General features: G+C 37.0%; 1 protein-coding gene, 1 long non-coding RNA gene and 1 pseudogene across 6 annotated transcripts; 1 reads left to right on the top strand and 2 right to left on the bottom strand.

Moving 5' to 3' along the window:
- Positions 1-1,105: 1,105 nt before the first annotated feature.
- Positions 1,106-3,945, bottom strand: LOC103325998 (L-type lectin-domain containing receptor kinase IX.1-like). Of its 2 annotated transcripts, XM_008228196.3 has the most exons (2): positions 1,532-3,945; positions 1,106-1,417 (listed from the first exon to the last, which is right to left on the bottom strand). In XM_008228196.3, exons 1-2 carry the CDS (start codon positions 3,784-3,786, stop codon positions 1,411-1,413), a joined length of 2,262 nt encoding a protein of 753 aa, XP_008226418.2. In that variant the 5' UTR covers positions 3,787-3,945; the 3' UTR covers positions 1,106-1,410. The 2 variants fall into 2 exon arrangements, with proteins under 2 accessions (XP_008226418.2, XP_088904539.1); XM_089048413.1 differs by having other exon boundaries at positions 1,415-3,915.
- Positions 3,946-9,407: 5,462 nt separating this feature from the next.
- LOC103325523 (uncharacterized) lies at positions 9,408-18,482 on the top strand. Of its 4 annotated transcripts, none has more exons than XR_016125588.1 (5): positions 9,408-9,780; positions 9,960-10,065; positions 13,062-13,124; positions 14,029-16,278; positions 18,247-18,482. It is a non-coding gene; the product is annotated as an uncharacterized LOC103325523 (long non-coding RNA). The 4 variants fall into 4 exon arrangements; XR_016125589.1 differs by lacking the exon at positions 13,062-13,124 and having other exon boundaries at positions 9,409-9,780; positions 14,029-15,623; positions 16,212-16,278; XR_016125590.1 differs by lacking the exon at positions 13,062-13,124 and having other exon boundaries at positions 9,411-9,780; positions 14,029-14,335; positions 15,552-16,278.
- A 708-nt stretch (positions 18,483-19,190) lies between these two features.
- LOC103326038 (L-type lectin-domain containing receptor kinase IX.1 pseudogene) lies at positions 19,191-21,802 on the bottom strand (annotated as a pseudogene).
- Positions 21,803-23,158: the final 1,356 nt, after the last annotated feature.

The following is a 23,158-nucleotide window of genomic DNA, read 5'->3' as shown; positions in this document are numbered from 1 at the left end:
GAGCACTTCCAACAGTTTGCCCTTGCCATGGAGGTAGGCAGCTACTATTCACGTGAATAGTGGCTGCTCTTACAAAAACCAATGTGTGTTTTTAGCAATTGTCATTTGCCATGGCAAATACTATTCATTTTTTTTGTTTTTTTACAACTGTTTTTACCTAAACAATTAATTTATATAATATTTTCCTATAAAATTTTTGGGTTCCTACGTGTCAATACTATTCATATCGGATAAAATTTTCGGTTTCAAATTTCAGATAAATTTCAAAATTCATATCGAGTATTGGTTGGTAGTTATAGAAAAAAAATTCAGTAATTTTTTGGTTTTTTTTTTTCATGTTTTTATTGCACAAAAATTAACTGCCGTTGGATTAAAGGAAAAAATCTTATCAGAGAGCCTAGAGTGCGACACATGGAAGAGAGCCGTTGGCAGCACTGTAGCGGCGCGATCAAATTTTTGCACCAACGTTAAAAAAAATAGGATGCCAGGGGAAAACTCGGGCCAGCCCAGTCTGCTGGGTCCAATTCCTAACCCCCAAACAAAGCCCTCCCCTTGGTTGCACTGCTGGAACCAACACCCACACCCCAACCTCTACTTTCTCCCTCACTGTCAGATGCTCTAACCTTCAATTTCAATTTCTTAGAGTTGGTGCGAGAGTCCAGTAACCTTCAATCTTCCGCCCTGAATTTCATCACCCTAGGAGATTATGGGGAGTGTGGCTAAACCAACAAGATCCTCAATGCAAACTCCACTACAAAAATCAAGCTGACACAAACCATACCTACAAACCCAATTAGCAGAACCCACAAACCATACCCGCGGTCTGGCGGTCAAAATGCGATGCGGCCGTGACGGGGTTGGGGACGACGATGATGTGGCGATCGAAGTTGAGGTGGGGGGTCTTGTGCCAGTGGTTGAGGCCTCGGGCTATGGCGGCTATGGATCTGGGGTGGGAGAGAAGGAGGGAGCTTCTGAGGTGGGACTTGACGGCGGATATGAATATGTCTTTATTGACATAGGGAAGAGAGACAGAGGGTGAGAGAAAGAGAAAGGGGAGGTGATGGGCTGCGACGAGAGGGTATGGTGGTGAGGTAAAGTGAAATTACCCAATTATATATGCTTCCTTCCAAATTCTTATATACAATCAATTTTTGCACTTTCCAAATCAAACACATTACAACTTTGATAACTCTTAAAAACAGAATATGGCAGACAAATCCAACAACACTTAAAACTTTAACAAATATCTTAATCACAATGTCATAAGTCATGAAGAGGAAGTCTTTCAGTAAAACAGGGATCTGTAAGACATGTTCTTAATTGGTGAACCACAGAGAAAGAGCAAGGCGCCATCTTCATCCTTGTCATCCCTTCATTTTTTTTCATCAAAATGTATTTCCTCACAACGCATCATGATCTGGTCAAAGAATATCCGTTCAGGCAATTACCACATAGAACATTGAAATTCAAAAAAGTTCCAAATGTTTAGGATCCAGGTTATCATAATTATTGAGTTAGACTTATTTCTTACCCGAGTGGAATTTTTGGATGAGAATTTGTGGTAGAAGAAGATGCGCTAAACTGTGAGGAATTAGTGTTGTAACCACAGCCTGATGAAAACTCAATTTGTCCTCCTAGAGAACCACTAGTATCTCTAGACATCATTGAGAGCGATTTCGGAGGAGCAAAATAGGTGGCCACCGGCATCTTTGATGGGAGATTCGGCAACGGAACCTCGAAGTTAAGCACTTGAATCGCTTGTTGTATTGAAGGCCTCATATTGTAGTCTGGATGAGCACACCACAACCCAACAATCATCAAGCACTCCATTTGTTTCTCATCAAAATCCCCACACAATTTTGGGTCAGCTGCTTCAATGACTCTATCTTCTCCGTAAAGCTCCCAAACCAACTCAACCATATTGACTTTAGAGCTTCCAAACTTTGGATCGATGGGTTTTCTCCCGCACGAAATCTCCAAAGCAACAATTCCAAAACTATAGACATCTGACTGCCTGCTAGCCTTTCCTGTATTAACATATTCCGGAGCCATGTAGCCCATGGTTCCAGCCAAGATTGTGGTCTGCGACTGTTTTCCGTGATCCACAAGCCTTGCTAACCCAAAATCCCCAAGTTTTGCGTTGAAATTTGAATCCAACATAACGTTGCTGGATTTGATATCCCTGTGCAGCACACATTGTTCCCATTCTTGGTGTAGATAGAGCAACCCAGAGGCCAAACCTTGAGCAATTTTATATCTTGCCTCCCAAGTTAACAACTTTTCTTCTTCGAACAAATGAGAATCTAAACTACCATTAGGCATGAACTCGTACACAAGTAGGAACTTTCTTTCGTGACACCAACCAATCAGTTGCACAAGATTCCGATGCCTAACTCGACTGATAATCCTTACTTCCGATGCATATTCCTTGGGTCCTTGTTTAGATCCCCTCGATATCCTCTTAACAGCAACATATGAGTTCAAGTCCGGTATAAAGCCTTTATAAACCCCACCGAACCCTCCCTCTCCAAGCTTTTTTTCCTCCGAAAAATTACTGGTGGCTCGAGCCAATTCGCTGTAGGAAAACTTCCTCGGGCCAGCCCCTTTTTCGAACTCATCATCCTTCAATTCATTCACCATGGGATCTTCATCACTAGTGTCCCCAGTCCCTCTCTTCTTCCACATAATGAACCAAACCAAGCCCAACCCACCAACCAAGACAGCAAATCCAGCAATACTGATCCCAATTGCTAGTCCAATCCTGCGATCATATCCTGGCTTGGGGTTATAAGCACTGGCAACGGGGCTCAGCGCAGGAACTGCAACAACCGATGTCGTGTTGTCGGTTGCAATGTCGACCTTATGGTGATCAACCAGCGACGTTGAATTAAAATTCCATGAGACGATCTTAAACAGAGCAACAGAGCTGCCCGTTGAAGCAGAGAACCCAACAACCACCCAATCCGGCAAATAGTCTTTCAAATCAACCGTGTAATCAAGATAATTAATCACTTGGACATCATCCAGAATTGTAGTGTATGCAACACTCAGGTTTTTTGAGGTTGAATTATAACTAACAGTAGCGTTATTTTCCTTCCCTTGCAAAATGCCTGCACTCCAATTCTGGTAAATAACAGAGTGGAGTGAATTGACGTCGATGCCCACGTGATTGTGCCTGGGGTCGTTGATGATTGGCTGTACATTCTGGTAAATGTCGAACTCCACGGCAACAAAAGGGTACTGGTTCCTCGGAACGGCGTCGTTTGACGAAGGCGTGGTGTTGACGGGGAGGCCGAGGCTGCTTCCGCCGGCTATTGTTGGGTCGAGTGAGGACCCATTTGGGGCGATGAAGAAGGTGAGGCCGTCGCCGTAGTTGGTGTTGTTGTTGGAGTCGATGGCGAACTTAAAAAAGGCGGTGAAGTCTGCGAGTTTTCCGGTGGCATTTTCGCGGAGGAGGAAGGGCTGGCTGTAGGTGGCTCGGCCTACGCTGCCGTTTATTGCGACGTCGGCAGCGCTTTTGGTGAGGCGGAGGAATTCGGTGTCGAAATAAGCGTCGCCTTCTCTGGATATAGTGGTGGCGTCATTGCTGTTGAAGCTGGAGAAACTGAAGTTTAATGGAGTTGCAGGAGGGGTTAACAGAAAGAAGAGAAGAAGAAGAAGGAGGAAGTAAAGCTTGGTTGGTTGTAGTGTGAATATGCTGATGGAAGAGTTGCAGGTGACAACCATTTTGGGGGAGAGCATGAGACTCTGAGAGAGAGTGGAGCTTGCATTATTGCTTGTCATCATAAATAGAGCAAGCCAGAGCAGGTAGAGCTGGAATTGAAGTATACCGGCAAGACTTGAAGTTTCCTGACAAGTGGGTTGACTCCAAGTCAATGAAGCTTTCAACTTTTTGATTCTAGTAGGAAGGAGGGAGGAAGTTGTGATGGAAAACAGACACGAGGAGTAATTTACGGAGGGGGATAAATGTCTCCTGTGTCTTTGTTTTTTATTCAGGTCTGTTTCTTTGTGTTATAACATGTTATACGTACGTATTATAACAACGCTCTTAACCAAATTAGTCACCATTATTTGTGTTTAATGATTTAAATATAATAAATTTTATTGTAACTGATGCATAAATAGTAATAATGTAATAAAATATAAGAGGATAATCTTTCCCATAATAAAATATTTACAATAATAATTTAATAAAAATATATGGATGGAATCTTTCTCACTATCTTTTCCCTTCCCTCTATATAATTAGTAATAGTTACTCTAAATAATAAATATTATAATAATAAAAATGTGAGAGCATGCATGTGCATCTGAAGATGCACCCAAATCAACCCCTCTTTTTCTTTCTTTTGTAATTTTTATTCTCAACATATCTCATCTCTCCCAACGCCTTTATTTTTATTTTTATTTTTTTCCCATCTTCTTCTTCCTTCCGTCACTTTCTAGGGAAGACTCTGCCAAAATTTTGGTAGAAAGTCTCGGTCTTTAGCAGAGTCTCCTCTTGTAAATTGAACATTTCCCAAAATTTCAACCTGCACAAAATTCACAATTTAATATCCCAATAGACAGCATGCACAATATAATTTCATGCAATTCATATGATCGGCCTTCGGCCTTCACATAAACGGAAACAGAACCTCCAGCAATGTTCTTAAATCAAAATAACGCATTGAACAATGTAGATAAAATAAACTCAAACTCATTTATGAATGCCCACGGAAAATAACATAAATTAATTTCCCAAATTTTAAGCATGCGAGGTTTAACCTCCTAATACAAACGTATGTAGTTTAAGCACTTAGCCCCAAATCGTACACAATCCAATACGGGTTACAATCCTATCTTGGCCTCAACCACACTTTAACAACACTCTCACTTAAACCGATGAAAAAGAGAATAATCACTAAACCCAGCCTTGTTCTCAAACGAGCTTTAAAACCACCGACATGGTCGGCACTAAACTCATCCAAACACCATAACCAGTGAGATTAGATCCAACGACCAAAATAAAGTTTCATGAATGTCTTTAGTTCGTGGCTACACCCAGGTGGGACCCCAGGCTACCTATGTACCCTTACAGAGGGATCAAGCCACACGTAGTTCTTCCTAACAAAAATCCTGGTTCTAATAACATAGAAACCATTATAGCCATACCAATTAATACATTCTAGAATTATTCCTTTCCCTTTTCCTTTGAATCACATCCTACCAAATACAATCCTTTTTCACATCTGCCTTTCCTAATATAATATAACAATCCTCTATTCATTCCCCTGTAATCACATAATCTCCCCATACGCCAGAAAATTCAACGCCACGTATGAGGTCTGTCTTACACACCGGAAGAATCTCACGCCACGTGTGAGACCTAATAATCACATAATCCCCCCATACGCCAGAAAATCCAACACCACATATGGGGTCCTGTCTTACACCGGAAAATCCAACACCACGTATGGGGTCTGTCTTATGCCGAAAAATCCAGCGCCACCTGAGACCTAATAATCACATAATCCCCTCATACGCCGAAAAATCCAACACCATGTATGGGGTCTCTTTCACGCCGAAAAATCCAACGCCACGTGAGACCTAATAATCACATAATCTCCCTATACGCCGGAAAATCCAACGCCACGTATGGGGTCTGTCTCATGCCGGAAAATCCAACGCCACGTGAGACCTAATAATCACATAATCTCCCCATACGCCAGAAAATCCAACGCCACGTATGGGAAGTCTAGTATCTGTGGGATGGTACTCAACATCTGTAATCTGTATTCCGAATAATTATAACTCTCAATTATCCAAACTAATAGAGATAATCCCCATTTAGCAATACCAGTCTATAGTAGACTGCAACGTAATTTAATCAGTGGAAATAATATTATTTTTAACCAACGATCATGCACATAAACATAAATTTCATAAAGATCCTAGAACAATTTAAATATTATTCAACGCTTGTTTTCACACCAATTCCATAAAATATTGTACCACACAATTAGAACATTATACTTTATTTATAATCAAATAATATTAATTAATGATAAGCAACAACCTTTAAAGAAATTCCCAAATAGAATCAATTTCCAATTTAACCTCAAATAACAATTAAGACTCGATAAAAAGGTTATCCTAATACCTTTCGAAGGATGAAACTACCTCGGAAGACTCACGGTCAACCGAGGGGTCCAACTACCCCAACTTCAACTTGGTCAAACGGGCCAATGGGGCCCACGACCTCCGATTTCTTATCCGAAAGTTCCTATGGGTTCCACAAGGTTTAGGATACACGTTCTGCAAGTTTGGTCCAGATCGGACAGTCGGATCGCTCACGATCGCACAATCAAACGGTTACTGTAAACCTAGCACTAGGGTTGGCATTTCCGGAGTATCCGGGACTCTGTTTTACGATCCGTCGAATCCTACACAATCCTAAGGATGTCTTTATCATCATATATTAAATTCAAGACTATCCAATGGTTCAAACCTATCGAACCCGGATAATGCACAATAGGCAAAATTCCTTCGATAGTCAAACGACATCCGAATTGAAATCCGAGCACACCTACGCACTCGTGAGGACCATGAGATTACGTCGGGACACAATGCCCTTTTTCTACAGTGCCCACTCGCCGCCACACATGCCGGCATCGCGTGGGTGTCCAAAGCGATTACGCTTCACTAGATAATCTCAAAATCATGGCTCAAGACTCCGACCCTAAGTGTAACACCCTATTTGGAACCACTTTTGTTCTTGGACCTACCCCAAAAAGTGACCGGAAGTGGCCGGAATCGCGATCCTAAAACCGACCAAAATCCAATTCGAAAATCAAGCTGCCTAAGCTCAAAATTGGTCCAATTCTACCCAACCATCAGCTAGATTATGAAGAATGGATGAATTTCCATACCTTGATCACCAAAAATGGCGGCCGGAGGAGAAAGATCAGAGCCAGTGATGTTTCGAGCGAAAACCCGCCTAAAAATCACGTTTTTGCGGCGTGGCAGCCGGGCGGCCGATGTCGATGAAGGCCCGAGTCTTGACGGTGGCCGGTCCTTTTGGCACCGGTCCCTGTCCATGGCCGGGCGGAGTTTCAAAAGAGAGAGAGAGAGAGTGCGTGGAGAGAGAGAGAGAGAGAGAGAGAGAGAGAGAGAGAGAGAGAGAGAAAGGAAAATCAGATTTTTAACAAACCTTTTTTGCCAAAATTACGATTATGCCACTAAAGGTATTTTGCTCGTATATTCTTCGTTACAACTCCAATTCGAGCACACTACATGTCTACGGACTCATCTCGTTGTGCTCTACGCAACGATATAGTCAAAATTCCCAAATTCCTTCCCGATCAAAAAGACGAATGATGATTCTTACTTCAGACGTATACTCCTTAGACATTCTCTTAATAGCAACATATGAGTTCAAGCTTTTTAAGAAGCCTCTATAAACCGCAACAAACCCTCCCTCTCCGAGCTTTTCTCCCTCCTCAAAATTTCTCGTTGCATGAGCCAACTCTGTGTAGGAAAACTTCCTGGGCATGTTCGCTTTTCGAATTCGTCAATGCAATCATTTAGCAGGGATCTTCCTCACTTTCTCCTCTTGTTTTCAGCTTGTTCCACCCCAAGATGAAGCAAACAAAGCATAAAGCTCCAACCAAGGTAATGCATCCACCAACACCCAATGCAACCGCTGGTTGTCCTCGTTGAAACTAATGCTTGGCAGAGGAACTACCGAGTTCACTCCGCTCGTTCCATTGTCATCATTGGGAGAAGAGTTAAAATTCCAAGAGGTGATCATATGCACAACAAATTTAGCACCCGTGGCAACAGAGAACCCGACAATGACCGTATCCGGCAAGTAGCTCAAATCAACTCTCTGATTTAGATAACTACTCACTTGGGTACCATTTAAAATAGTAGTGAAGGCAACCAGAAGAGTTTGTGAGGTAGAATTATAACTAATGGTAGCACCATTTTCTTGTCCATTCATAATACCACCATCCCATGTACTATTGGTAATAGACTATTGAGAGAGTTGATGTCAATACCACATGTTGGAAAGTAGGGTCCCCAATGTATGACTCTTTATATCCTTATAGATATCAAATTCCATGACCTAAAAATACTGATAAGATTTTCTACCACACATTTTCAGTTCTCAAGAAGCATTTTTAAAAACTTTTAACTATTTGAGCTACAAGTTTCTTTACAATTCATAGGGTACTAGTTAAAAAATGTGCTAGGTTTGCCTAATAATAGTAGTGCATGTAAAGTAGCAATGTTGCATTGATAACGGGCGTAAATTAATACGCTAACTATCCAATTAAAATACTCGCAAGTGTACGAATCTATTAGAGTATAGATTTGTAAATACGAGGTCGTTCTCACGAGAACTTGATAGTTTATAAGCAAATCCAGTTTGAATATGTTAAGAACACTTAATTTAAACACAATCACAAGAAATGAAACAAGAAAAGTGATAGTGTACATTAAATGAAACACTTAATTTAAGAAATGTACTAGGTTTGCCTAATAATAGTAGTGCATGTAAAGTAGCAACTCATCATTTTTTTTCCTTTTTGGTCTTAAATCTATTGTCATCTATTCTTTTTCTTTTTTTTTTTAGTATAAGTCTAAACAAGAGGGGAGGGGGGATTTCTCACACATACACACAAGGGGAGGGGGGATTTCTCACACATAGACACAATTATGATGTCGTGGGGATTCGAACGTGAGACCTCCGGTCTATAATTCAAGGCACTTTTTCACTCGGTAGATCCCGTTGGCATTGTCATATGTTCATATCAAGCTGTCTTTCCTCACACAAAAATGCCAAAATATGATCTGGTCAAACTCAAAGAATATCAACTAAGAAAATTGGATTAGAGGTCTAGCTCAGTGGAAAGGCATCAACTTGTAGACTAGAGGTTTCAAGTTCGAATCTTCAAGGCATTATAGTTGTGTGTGTGTGAGAAATCTCCCTATCTTGTAGTTTTAGACTATCACTTATACTAAAAAAAATAAAAAATAAAAAAATGGGATTAGACCCATCAATACTACAAGTTTGTAGCTATATATGACTAACAAAATATTCAATGCCGACGATGTGCGGACTGTGCAACTTCACAGAGCCTCACAGAGGAAGAAATCTAAAAGGTAAAAACTAATGTGCGGACTGTGCGACTTCTCTACGTTTGGCGTCTAACATGATGCATTGTGAATATATCACGTCTACTCAATTGTCTTCAACTTTGATCCTATTTATTGATATTGTTGATTATTTAGGGTATATATAATGGTCCTTTTGAATTTGATTTTAGGTTTGTAACAAAAAATTATATATATACTAAAGCTCAATCCAACTAAACACTGTTCCTAAGCACAGTATAATAACGGAAATGCCCCTCATTTTACTGTTGTTTTTTGTTTTGTTTTCTCTTCATAACAGTAAATTGACGAAACTACCCTCAACTAAACATCTTCTTCTGTTCCCTTTTTGCCCCTTCCCCTCCCCTGCGAACGTTTCGTTCGCTCAGAGAAGGCGTCCATTTTCAGTCCATTTCGAACCAGCTGGTTGGGGGGCAGCCATGGAAGATCTGCATTCATTGTTAGACATGCGTGGGGGGCCGTCGATTTTCGCTTGGGAGGTGCGCTGCAAATCCAGCCACACTTTTAGTCTTCGTCTCACAGATTTGTGGTCGCGAGATTTCTCATCGTTTCTACAGCCTTCGACTCAGACGTCTTCCATCTTTCTTGCTTGCGAGTTTTTGCATCCTTTGTCTTCAGGTATGCATCCCGTCAACTTTTTAACAGATCTTTTGGTCTTCATTTCATGAATTTGTTTGTTGGCTGGGAGATTTTTCGTCCTTTGTAGAACGTGGGTGTGAGCCATGTTCTATCTTTAGGGTATTTTTGATTTATTTTTTACGAATTTGGGTTCATTTATTTGGTTAATTTGATTTCAGGTTCTTGGGTAATCCCTGATGCTATATAAGAGGAGCTGAGGTATTTATATTTCACAACATATTGGGTTCTATCAGGAAGGGGATTGAATCTCACAGATTAGCTCAGGTATTTCCATCGTTCTTATTATTAATTTTTTTAATCAATTGTCGATTCAATGACTTTGCTCTCTTGGAGAAATCTTAGAAATGGAAATCATTCCCAATTTCTGTTTTGGTTGCCGATAAAACACTGGAAAGCAAAGACCAAGCGTGCTTTAAAACAAAAAAAAAAAACAAAAAAAAATCCTTTTGTTATCTGCTTTTGGTTGCTGTATCCTAAATATGGAGGAAAAAATTATTGATAAAACATAAGGAAAAAAGAAGTGAAGATTAATCAGGTTTCGACAAAATAGAAATTGGGAATGATTAACCAGCAACCATACTGATAAAGTGCCATCTTCCCTTCTTTGTGTACTCTCTAAGTTCTGCTCACGTCAATTTTTTCACCGTATGCTCTGAGACATAGCTATGTGGCTTAAACTTTGGCTTCTGTATATGAAAAATATAGTTCTTGACTGCGAAGCTTTTCTGTATATGTCACAGGTTCTTAAATTCTATCCTAAATTCCCTATGTTCAACTAGAAAGAAAGGTTTCCTTTTATCTTCTTGAAATAATTCATGTTTTAAAACCCATTTATCTAGATTGACTCTCAAGCATATGGTGTCTGGGGAAACATATAGTTTACTTTGTCAGTTCGATATGCTTGGTACATAAGTTCTGAAAATTGTATGGCCTGATTGAGCAGGCATGCTGTAGAGTTCTTGCTTGAATGTGTATGGTTTGTCCTTTAAAATTACAATTGAACATAATATCCTAGATATTAGGATTGCCGCAGGCTTATGTAGATCACAGTCTGTGCAACGATTCCATCCTGAGTGAGAGAGTGGTTTTGTGATTTTGATTGTTTAGGATGACTTTCGATTGAGATGTTCGATTGAGTTGTCAGGACAAAGGGAATGTAAATCTAGATCAACGCTTACAGAAAATTAAAGTTATATATTGAAGTTTTTGGTTTATAGAATTAGAGAGGCTGAGAAAACAGAAATCATGCTACAATATACCTGGAATGAAGATTTTTGCTGCCTCCTTCAAGGAACCTAAATCTGTTATGTCTTTGGCCTGTCTAAGTTAGCATATATTAGATAAACTGTACATTATTATTTATCAAGCAGTTTAGAAAGTGTCACCTTATAAACAGGGCCAAATCCTCCCTCTCCCAGTTTATTCGCTACATTGAAGTTGTTTGTTGCAGCTAAAACTCTTTTTAAATTGAAGAGTGGTAGTTCTGCATCATTCTTCGCAGCTTCAGCTCTTTCTTTACTTATAGTCTCACTCATACAGCCTTCCGTGCTCCCTGTTTCATTCTTATTATTAGAGCATTGGTTGTTTGGAACACTAGAATATATGTGTTTGTGTGAGTGAGAAAGAGAAAATAGAAAGAGAAGGGTGGTAGCACTATACCTTCCATTCCCAAGTATTTCTTCCATATGAAGAATTTGTTGGCTGGGAGATTTTTTGTCAAGAGACTTTCTTTCTTTTAGTGGTTTGATGTTCATTCGACAGTTGAAGGCTCTGAAAGCAAGCTAATATATAGAGTGATGGTAATTATAAATAGATGGATCATGGATCTTGGTGCAATTTTCTCTGTTTTTTTGGGTTATTTTTTATGCTGTTTTGATTCATGGGTTGGTTTTTATGTATTTTGTTTTTAGAAGTTGGACTTTTTGGACTTTGATATTGATATGGGAATTGAAAGCTTTCAGTTCAGGATAATGCTTTTCAGTGTGTGTTTTTTTTTTAATATGTTAGTCAGAGACTTGAATCTTATCTGCACAATATTTCCCCTCCTTTCTGTTTCTTTTGGATTAAACCTGAAAAATAAAGTAAAAAAACAAGTGTCCAATGCAATGCAATTGAGACTCTACGTAATGAAATTGTTCTCTGGCTTTTCCTTATTTGAAAAATGCCAATTTTCCATGGAAACAAAGGAAATTAGGATATTATATAGAAACAAAAGAAATTGTTGTGTTATGTATTGCAATACAGTTAGTGAAAGAACTTTTTCTTAATATATATATTTTTTTTCAATTCATAGTGGAAATAACTTTAAAGTGGGAAAGATCATCAATTTTTAACAACGAGGATGAGTTTTTTTATTTTTTTTATTTTAAAGGTTGGCTACATATCAAAACACTGTTAAAGATGTAGCACATGTGGCACTAATTACACAAATTGTGTAATGATCTATTGTTGTTAATATTTGCTTTCTTATTTTATTTTTTGTTTTTCTGTTTATGTTTTTTTATTCTAATTTTATGTAATATTTACTGATTTGGTGATGTCATGTTAGAGATGTTCAAAGTTTGAACACTACCTCCAATATTTGAATTCTAATTCTGAATTTTAATTCTTCTCTCTTTCTAAGTTTGAACACTACCTCTATTATCTGGAACAAATTAGCGAAAAACAAAACACATTTCAATGGAGATAAAATTTGAACATGCAGAGAGCTTCTTTGTCTGAGGTTTGGAGGTGTAAAGAGGAGTTGGGGTTGCACTAATTTTTGTTTGTGGTATCATGGAGTCACAGTTATTTAATGTTATTGATTACATCTGTTTTGCTTGGTTAGGCTATAGAAGCTCTATTTAATTAGTTTTTGGATATTGTGTTGTTTGAAAATTCTTATTTCTATAGTTGTGCTATTGTTGGTGTGTGTCCATTTTGCTTCATTAGGCTATAGATGTAATTAAGAAATAATAGTTTAATTCATGAATGTTTTTTCCCTTCCCAACTATTGATCTGTTGGGCGAAGTTTGACTCTGATTTTTGCTTTGGATTTTGATGATGGCTGATATTCTGTTTTCTTCTATCTCTGTTTGTTTTTGTTTTCCGGGATTTTTCTTTTGTTTTAGAAGTGGACTAACAAAGTTCAGGCATCTCATATAAAAACACTGCAAAGAAAAACATATTTGGACAGTTTTGGGACTAGAAAATCATAAACTGCAAATTTTTCTTGCTTTTTCTCTTCTTTCTTAATCATGTTTTGTTTTTATGTTTTGTAGGTGTTGTTTTGCTTCTTTAGATAGGGCTGTTTGGTGATTGTTTTTGGTTTTGTTAAGCAAAAGGTGCGTTTCTATGTTGAAATTTCAATTTATTGTTTTCGGTTATGTGAATAGAGCATAGTAATTAGCTAATGGCATCAATTGACAATTGGTTGGGATAAATTTGAACTAATTGCTATGGTTGTACGGCTGTAAATGAAGCCAAGTAATTCTTATGTGGTTTGAACTAATGACAAGCTGTTTCATGTATGATCTATGCTTAAATATATGTTAATATTTTTGACTTTTTCCTTTTAGTTTATGGAAGATATGATGTATTTGGAGGGATTGCTGCTAAGAGTGATAACAACATGATGTTGCTTTTGATTATATATTAATGCCTTTTCGTGTGCTGAAGCTTTTTGAAATGTTTTGTTTTTTTGAGGGAGCTTTTTTAACATGAAAAATGAGATGTAACTGCCTTTGGTTTCATTTGATTGATGTTTTGGGTTGATTTTTAGGCATATATGTTTAGTACAAATTGGAGCTTGATATTTAGATTGTTAGAAAAGACTTTGAGATGACTCAATTGTTGAATTAGAGTATGAAATTTTGATATCTGTTTAAAGGGGAAAAAGGGAAAACAGAAAAATGGAATTGAAAAATATATAAAAAAATCTTGATTGTTTAGGGTGACTTTTGATCTTATATTCTTTGTTTCATATGCATTTAGGATCATTTAAACAGCCATTTTCCTGTGCTTTTACAGTGTTTTTCTTTGCCCAAAACACATTAATTTGGGTAATCTTGAGTGATTTCTTGCCTTGCAGATTTTGCTCAGGCTAAAGTTTTGGTTTTATGAAAAGATTGTGCATGTATAAAAATACGCAAGCTAATTTCTTCTCCATTTTTTCTGTTTTTTCTTCCTTTTTCTTCTCTCTTTTTTATTTTTATTTTTTTAACCATGTTTTCTTTTGATATTTTGCAGGTGGTCTTTTGTTGCTTTGGATAGAGCAGTTTGGTTGGTGTTTTCGGTTATGTTAAGCAAGAGTTGAGTTTCTAGGCTGAAATTTCCAATTAATTGTTTTAAGTTTTGTGAATAGAGCATGGAATTAGCTAATTGTGTCAATTGACAATTGGTTGGGATAAGTGTGTGCTTCTTATTTTTTCTTCAAGTCCTAAAGAAAGATGGCAACCATACAAAAATAGACTTCAACAATTTTCAAACGCAAAAAAAGGATTATATGCCTTATGAGAAGAAGAAACTGAATTTTCGGTTTTTGCGTTTTTTACAGGTGCTGTATAACTGTTTTTTAGACTGTTTGGTATCTCTTCCCATTGCTGCTAGACAACAGGGCAGTTTTCTATTTGTCTTTTGAAGAAGTCTTGCATATCAACTGTGGCTAATTGGTTTTTGGATATTGTGTCTTTGAAAATTGTTATTTCTATCATTGTGATGTTATTGCTTATATGGTTTGCTTGATTAGGCTATAGAAATTGAATTTAATTCGTTTTCATATGTTTGTTTTGGAATTTTTTATTTATATAGCTACAATACTGTTGATGTGCGTCCATTTTGCTTGATTAGGCTATCGATGTAATAAAAATATTGTAATTTAACTCATCCATGTTTATTTTTTCCTTTCCAGCCATCGATGTGTTGGTTGGAATTTGTAATTTTTGAATATGATGCCTAAAAGAATTACAAAAACCAGAAAAAGCCTGAGTTAAATTATAATAGATCGATATTGAATGCATTAGTGCCAAGGAAAATGTTGTTGAGTTGTAAACAGTTACTCAAAATCTTCCACCGGTTTCATACTTGGTGCATCTACATTTAGCATCTGTTCTAAATTCTTCACTAAATGGCATCAAAATATTTATTAACCAAAAATAGCTAAATACAATGAATAGTGAAATTTCCACCAATGACCAAAAAGAAAACTTAGATGTTGTAAACTATGCAGTGCTCTCAAAGTGTTGGCTTATTTTACTGGTTTGGATAGAGCTTTTAGGTTCCTGCTTTTGGTTCTGTTAAGCAATGGGGAAATTTCTTGGTTGAAATTAATTGGCAGAAATTAATTGTTTTCCATTTTTCTTTAGCCAATGGCATCAATTTCCCATTTGTGTTGATCATTTAGGCATATGTACTGTTCTTCTTAATTTTTTAATGATGAATTTTTGGTATGCAAGTTTGATATCAAAGCATCCCCTGCGAATATATACATTAACCTACACGGTGCTTGATTATTATGCATCAAAGTTATTCAAATTAAAGAACACATTATTAAAAAGCATGACATTATAATCAGTAATCGTATACTCTTTATTTCAAATGCAGCATCTAATAGTTTTTAAATAGACAGTGTAGCATCTTCATTGCAATACAGTTAGTGAAAGAACTTTTTCTTAATAAATGTTTTTTTTTTTCAATTCATAGTGGAAATAACTTTAAAGTGGGAAAAGATCATCAATTTTTAACAATGAGGATGATATTTTTTTTTTTTAAAGGTTGGCTATATATCAAAACACTGTCAAAGATGTAGCACATGTGGCACTAATGCACCAATTGCGGATCACCAGGTTGTTCAGAGCCCTGTTTTAGAATCTAGAATGTCTTTATTTTTCGCTCTTTTGATTGTTGCTGAATTTTATTTCAAATTGCACCTCTGCAAATGGTTGGTTTCAAGTCACAATTATGGGCCATCGAACTAATTTCCAGAAACAAATTGACCACATTGGCTTAACTAATTATATAGGGTTTGGTCGATGTTTGGTTTTATCGAATTTGTTTTTTACAGAACATTTGGTATTGGTCTACACTGTCTTGCATGCATATGGATTTTGAAATGAGTTGTGATGTGTTTATTTAGTTTCCCTTTATGGTGTTGGTTACTTTTCAACCAATTAACATGTGATTCTCCTCTCAAGGAATTTGAAAACAAACCAGTCTTCAATTCATATCGTCATATTTTCATGTTTTCATTTGTTTGTGTAAGAAAAGGAAATGTAACAAAAAGTATAGTTTCTGTTGGGGTCTATATTCTTGATATTCTTCAATACGAAAATCAGTATTGAAACAGATTCATTAATTGAGACTGTCTTATCTCACAAGCAAAACCAAAATTATATTTATTAGCCTAATTTTGTTTTTCTGTCTTTGTATTTTAGATAGCTGTTGTGATCCTACTTTTGTGTGGCTGTTTTTCAAAGTGCTTGATAGCTTCTTTGACTACAGGTTAGTGTTTCATCCACTTTTCAAAAGACTGCATGCATGGTGGCTGTAGCTTATTGATTGCCAAATATTATGACAATTGAAAATTCTCATTTCTGTGGTTCTGTCAATATCACGGTGCATTTGCTTTGCTTAATTACAGTTTAGGTGTGATTGATAATTTAAATTTTTATAAATGCATGTTTTTTCTCCTTTCCAGTTATCAATCTGTTGCTTGGGGTTGTAAATTTCTGTACATAATGCGTAAAAGGACTAGAGATAGCAAACGAAATCAGATGATGCAAGAATCTCATAGTTTTGCCATTTCAAATGGTATAGAAATCTCTTATGAGAGTATTTGTCTTGCCGATGAGAAACATAAAACCAGAGAAGAGAAGAAAATGTGTCAGATTCTGACAATTTACTAATTATTGGTTTGAAGAAGAAAAAAGCCCAGGGCAGTTCCAAAATTTCCTCTCCTACTTCCACATCAGAGTTTATGCTCTTTCCTTTTCAATTCATTCATCTCATTAATGTACACATTACATGCATAATATTTCATTGTTCACAGCTTATGTCCCCACTCAATTTCTCTATATTAAATGGTAGTTGATTGCATTGAATTTGGGCAAAGTTTCCTTTTTCATAATTGTCTTCAATTAAGATTCAATTTTAAAGAAAATTTATCAACTCTTCTTTTAAAATATGATTTTTCTCAAATGTCTTTTAGAATGCAATTTGGTTTCATTCCTTTGAGCCAATGTGTTTGATTTTAAAGCATTTGCCTTGCATTAATTTTTTTGGTTTACACAAGTGATGTACATATATTTCAATTCTCCCTGATTCTAATATTTTAGAGCATCCACAATGATGCTCTTTATTTTTTAGCTAAAATTTAGCTAAAAATATAATAAAGCTATTTTAGGAGCTCTCTAAAAAATTTCAACTTCAACCATACTCCCTAATTTAGAGAGTCATAAATGCTATAACTCTTTTTTGATTGGTTCATCTCTATTTAAAAATAAAATAAAAAATAGTTAGCATTAAATAAAAGTTTGAAATACTCATTCAATAAAGCAGCATTAAATTATAGGGAGCCTCTAAGAGTCTTTTCTCTCTCCTCAGATTAGAAGCTCCTTGAGGACTCTCTATTTTAGGAGGTGGATAAGAGTTTCATTTTTAAGGTTCCTCCCTAAAATTTGTCTAAGGAGGTAGTTTAGGGAGCCTATTGTGGATGCTCTTAGTCACTTGAAATTTTTGTTCATACTAAGAAACTTCCCTGTTTTTAGAAGTTGGAGTATGAATATTTCTTAACTTCAATAAATATATAAATTTATTTACTCTTTTTTATTAATTATTAAAATTTTCTTCTTTTTTCCGTATTTTTTTGGAGCTCCCATATGAACTGACTTTCAATTACATTTTTCAAATTTGAAACATTGTTATTAAATGTTTTAAATGTAATTAACAAAACTATAACCTATAGCGTCTTATCTCTACCTTTATTCTACTTCTATAACATATAGCTGTTTATACATCATTGCTGCTTCTATAGCTTACTTCAACACTAGATTATCTTACTTCTGTAACAAATTTGCTCATTAGGTCACTAGATCATCTTATTTCTGTTTATAGGTTATTAGGTATTTTTAGATAATTTAAATTGTGGTTTTTGCAGTTTTTGTTGTTGGCCTTAATTCTATAACAATAGCCATTGTCTTTGCTCAAATTTTCTCATTTGTCGACACTGACACCTACTGTTTACCAAGTTTATACCAACAGAGTCAACGCCCCTTGATTTGATTCTATTAAAATTGTCACAATTGTTTTCAGTTTATTTTCAATTGATTCAATAAAATCGACCTTATACTTTTATCCATCAGATTAATAGAATGCTTGATGTATGTAAATTGTTATTTCTCTGGTTTACTTTTTTAACTTAATTCTATCATAATAATTAACGCTTGCCATTTTCCGATTTTATATCAACAGAGTTAAAACCTCTTGAATGGAGAAGAAGGAACATCAGCTAGCTACGCAACAAATGCAGCAACAGCTAGATACCCTTGCAAGAAACATCAAAAAAGAAAAATCCATGTCCACCACCCATTAAAATATAGATAGATGTATGTACAAGTTTTTTTGAACAATATGCAGCTCAAGGCTGCTCATATTTTGATGTTTTAATAGTTGCTTGATATATTAAAATATGCATAGTATTTTTACAACTTCAACTTGCCAAACTAAGCATGATGGCACTATTTAGATCTCAATTTATATATAAATAGGGCCAGTATTTTAACATAATAAGCAGCACATATATCATCTTATTAATTTATCTATCTTAATTTATTTTTTTGTAACTTAAACATACTAAACTAAGCATGATGCTACTATTTAGATCTCAATATACATATAAACAAAGCCATGTTTCCTACATATTTTTACGACTTTATACACATTTGACGCAATTTCAAAACCCGCAGCATCGCGCGGGTGGATTTGCTAGTTTGATACTAAAAACCTAAATTCGAAGTGATTAACTAGTGAAGCCCACACCAAATGAAGCCCACACGTTTTGTGTTTATTGATTTTTTTTCTTTTTTAAGACGAAATGTAATTGGCAGTTGGATGAGTGGGATTTGTGAAAATGAAATGTGGGACCTAATGTCTCGTCTCCTGGTAAGTCACGGGCAAACAGAGCAAGAGAGACATGTCAAATCCTTAAGTGAGAATTATTGATGTCATAAAAATTCATGACGATTTTGCTTAACGCGTTCGTTCATAAAGATACGATGATGATTGTACACATCATACCAATAGATGTGAATCAAATGTGAAGAAAGTTGAGTAGGTGAGGTTTTTCAGCGCTTCCGGTCTTTAGGAAAGACATACAGGGTAGGACTGCTTTGTATGATGGTTTTAAAATATAAACGTGTATAGATATATATATCATTTCTTAGTGTGTAACTAAATTGATACAACATTACATTGAATTTGTATATTATCAAAACAAAGAGTGAGATGCATAATCTTGTACAGGACAACATGGAATTACAAAAATTCTAAAAGTTTAGAATCAAAATTATTTAGTTAGGCTTCTTTCTTACCCAAGTGAAGTTTTTGGATGAGAATTTGTGGTAGAAGAAGGTGCGCTGAACTGTGAGGAGTTAGTTTGGCCTGAGGACAACTCAGTTTGGCCTCCTTGAGAACCACTAATATCTCTAAACAACATTGAGAGCGATTTCGGAGGAGCAAAATAGGTGGCCACCGGCATCTTTGATGGGAGATTCGGCAACGGTACCTCGAAGTTAAGCACTTGAATTGCTTGTTGTATTGAAGGCCTCATGTTGTAGTCTGGATGAGCACACCACAACCCAACAATCATCAAGCACTCCATTTGTTTCTTATCAAAATCCCCACATAGTTTTGGGTCAGCAGCTTCAATGACTCTATCTTCTCCGTAAAGCTCCCAAACCCACTCAACCATATTGCTTTGAATACTTCCAAACTTTGGATCGATGGGTTTTCTCCCGCATGCTATTTCCAAAGCGACAACTCCGAAGCTGTAGACATCTGATTCTTTGCTAGCCTTTCCGGTGTTGAGATAATCCGGAGCCATGTAACCCATGGTTCCAGCCAAGACTGTGGTTTGCGACTGTTTTCCGTGGTCCACAAGTCTAGCTAACCCAAAATCCCCAAGTTTTGCGTTGAAATTTGAATCTAACATAACATTGCTTGATTTAATATCCCTATGCAGCACACATTGCTCCCACTCTTCATGTAGATAGAACAACCCAGAGGCCAAACCTTGAGCAATTTTGTATCTTGCCTCCCAAGTTAACAAGCTTTGTTCTTTAAACAAATGAGAATCTAAGCTCCCATTTGGCATGAACTCGTACACAAGTAAGAATTTTCTTTCGTGGCACCAGCCAATCAGTTGCACAAGATTGCGATGCCTAAGTCGACTGATGATCTTTACTTCCGATGCATACGCCTTCGGTCCTTGTTTAGAACTACTCGAGATTCTCTTAACAGCAACATATGAGTTCAAGTCTGGTATAAAACCTTTATAAACCCCACCGAATCCTCCCTCCCCAAGCTTTTCTCCCTCCTCAAAATTACTCGTGGCCCGAGACAATTCGCTATACGAAAACTTCCTCGGGCCAGCCCCCTTTTCAAATTCGTCATCAATCAATTCATCAACCACAGGATGATCTTCATCACTACTTTCCCTAGCTCTTTCCCTCTTCTTCCACATGATGAACCAACCCAAACCCAACCCACCGAACAACACAGCACAGCCACCAACCCCCAACCCAACTGCTAGTCCTATACTCTTATTTCCTGACTTGCGGTTAGAATTAGTATCACGATCACCTAGTGAAGTTGAACTGAAATTCCATGAGATGATCTTATTCAGAGAAATAAAGTTACCGGTTGAAGCAGAGAACCCGACAACGACCAAGTCGGGCAAGTACTGTTTCAGATCAATAATGTCAGAAAAATGTGTCATCTCTTGTGTAACATTCGAATCGGGTGCAAAAGTAGTGAAGGCAATACTCAGGTTTTTTGAAGTGGAATTGTAACTAATGGTAGCATTATTTGTTTTTCCTTCCATAATACCTCCTTTCCAACGTCTGAAAATGGTAGAGTTGAGAGAGTTGACGTCGATGCCCACGTGATCGTACGGGGGGTCGCTCGTTGGATATGGGTAGATGTCAAACTCCACCGCCACGAAAGCGGTATCGTTTGGAGATGCGAAGTTGACGGGGAGGCCGAGATTGTAGCCACCTGCTGGTTTTGTGTCTTCGAGGAGGAAGGACCCGCTTGGGGCTATGAAGAAGGCGAGGCCGTCGCCGTAGGGGGATTGTTTGAGCGAGTCGATGGTGAAGTTGAAACTGGTGGTGAAGTCCGCGAGTTTTCCGGTGGCCTTTTCGCGGAGGAGGAAGGGTTGGCGGTAGATGGCTCGGCCGGCACTGCCGTTCTTTTGCTGGTCTTCCCCGCTTTTGGTGAGGCGGAGGTATCCGCCCTCGAAAAAAGCATCACCTTTTGTGGATATGTTGGGGTAGTAACTGCCACTGAAGTTGGAGAAACTGAAGTTTAATGGAGTTGCAGAACGGGTTAACAGAAGAAGAAGAAGAAGAAAGTGAAGCTTTGTTGAGTACTTTGCGACCATTTTGGAAGAGAAAAGAGAAGAGAGAGAAGGGTATTAATAATTAACGTGCACAAATGTTTGTCATCTAAAATATAGAGATAATTAGTTTTGGAATTGAAATCGAAAAAATTTGGTTGCAGAATGAAAGACTTGAGACGATTGTTGAGTCCATGAAGCACTTTTCCAAGACTGGAAGCAGCGAGGAAGGAGGGGAGGACCACGGAAAAATATCTTTGTTCTATTCTTCAATGAAGTTTATAGCTCAAGATGCACGATTTCACCATAATTCAGACCTAGAACTTAGAAGCCCAACTCAACTTCCAACAACGGGTTGAATACATCTAACTTTCAAAGTTGGATCATCTAGAACTTCTAAAGTGGATGTTTAGTTGTGTTCTAAAATTCAACCAAGGTCAAGTCTTCTGACCAATCAAGATCAATTTATTGCATTCTTCATTTCATTTACTTTCGTTTATTGCTTTGATCTATTTTATCGCACTTTAACTCTTGTCTTTAAGTTTAATCGCATCTTTAATTTAATTGCATCATTTGAACTTAGAACCCATAAGAATCACAAAAATATCCATACGACGCTTAATCATTCTTGAGCCCGAGGAAGTGAAAGAACCTAGGTCAAGAGGAGGTTTCTTGTTTGGCTGATCAATCACTTGATCAGAAGTTAGAAGCGCAATATATTCATCCAAGCCATTCAGTAGCTTGGTGGCGGCACGCTTACGCAATCCAAGAGAAGAAGGACCAAAAGTTCTTTTCGTCGGCCACCTCAGCCGAAAAGAGGGAAATACTCATCTAGTTCATTTAGCTAATAGAAGACTATTCTTTGGAGACTTCAGTAGCTTTCAACTTTTCTTTTCTTTTTCAGTAAGCTAGTGTTCTGCTTGATTTTCCTTTGCTTGCAAATGGGAATGGATCAAAGTAGACTATCCTTAGTAGTTTCTCAATGTCTTTATGCATGAACCAGAAGAAGAAGAAAAACATGACATTACTTAGGGACATGAATGAATGAATCCAACTTGATTTATGAATGAGACATGTAACGACTCACTATAGTCACAATTACTGTGCATCTATGGCATCAAATATATAAGCCACGGTCATTTTGTGGCTGAAAAATTATTAGACACAGATCAGATAGAGTAGCCTAAGTTACCTGTGAATTGATTAAATCGAATAAGAAAATGAATTTAGTGGGTTGACTCCGAGTCAATAGAGACTGGGGAGACTTCAGTGATAAATTACGGAAATGTCCTTGTAATTAATGTCCTAATTTATGTATAATATCAATAAATATACACGTGCTATGGATATATTAGTTACGTCAATATCTCATCTCGTAAAAAATTACTCTGCAAATGCAATATAAGATCGATAAGAGTGTTTGAAACTGAAAATGTTGTTTTGGTCTAGTTAAAATGGGAATATGGTTTTTCTTCTAGTAATCAAGTCATTATCGTACACAATCAAATAAGACTTTTAGTAGTTTCAAGATGTGTCGTTCAACAAAAATAAAAAAAAAAATTTGTGTCGTTATGTTATGTAGGGGCAAAAATGGTCCCATGGATAAATTCAATTGCGATCACACCCGAATCCAACTCATTCGTTTGTGAGTTTCACATTCCACTATGGCTTATTTCACATTCCATATGAGGTCAAACAATGCATTTGGAAGGATTCTCCGATGTAACTTCCATGTTAGAAGAAAACAAAGGGGAAGGTAGAAGACATAGA

Source organism: Prunus mume, linkage group LG3 (assembly GCF_029339155.1).
Source record: "Prunus mume cultivar Tortuosa linkage group LG3, ASM2933915v1, whole genome shotgun sequence".
Lineage (NCBI taxonomy): Eukaryota > Viridiplantae > Streptophyta > Magnoliopsida > Rosales > Rosaceae > Prunus > Prunus mume.
This window is presented reverse-complemented; position numbering and strand designations above follow the sequence as displayed.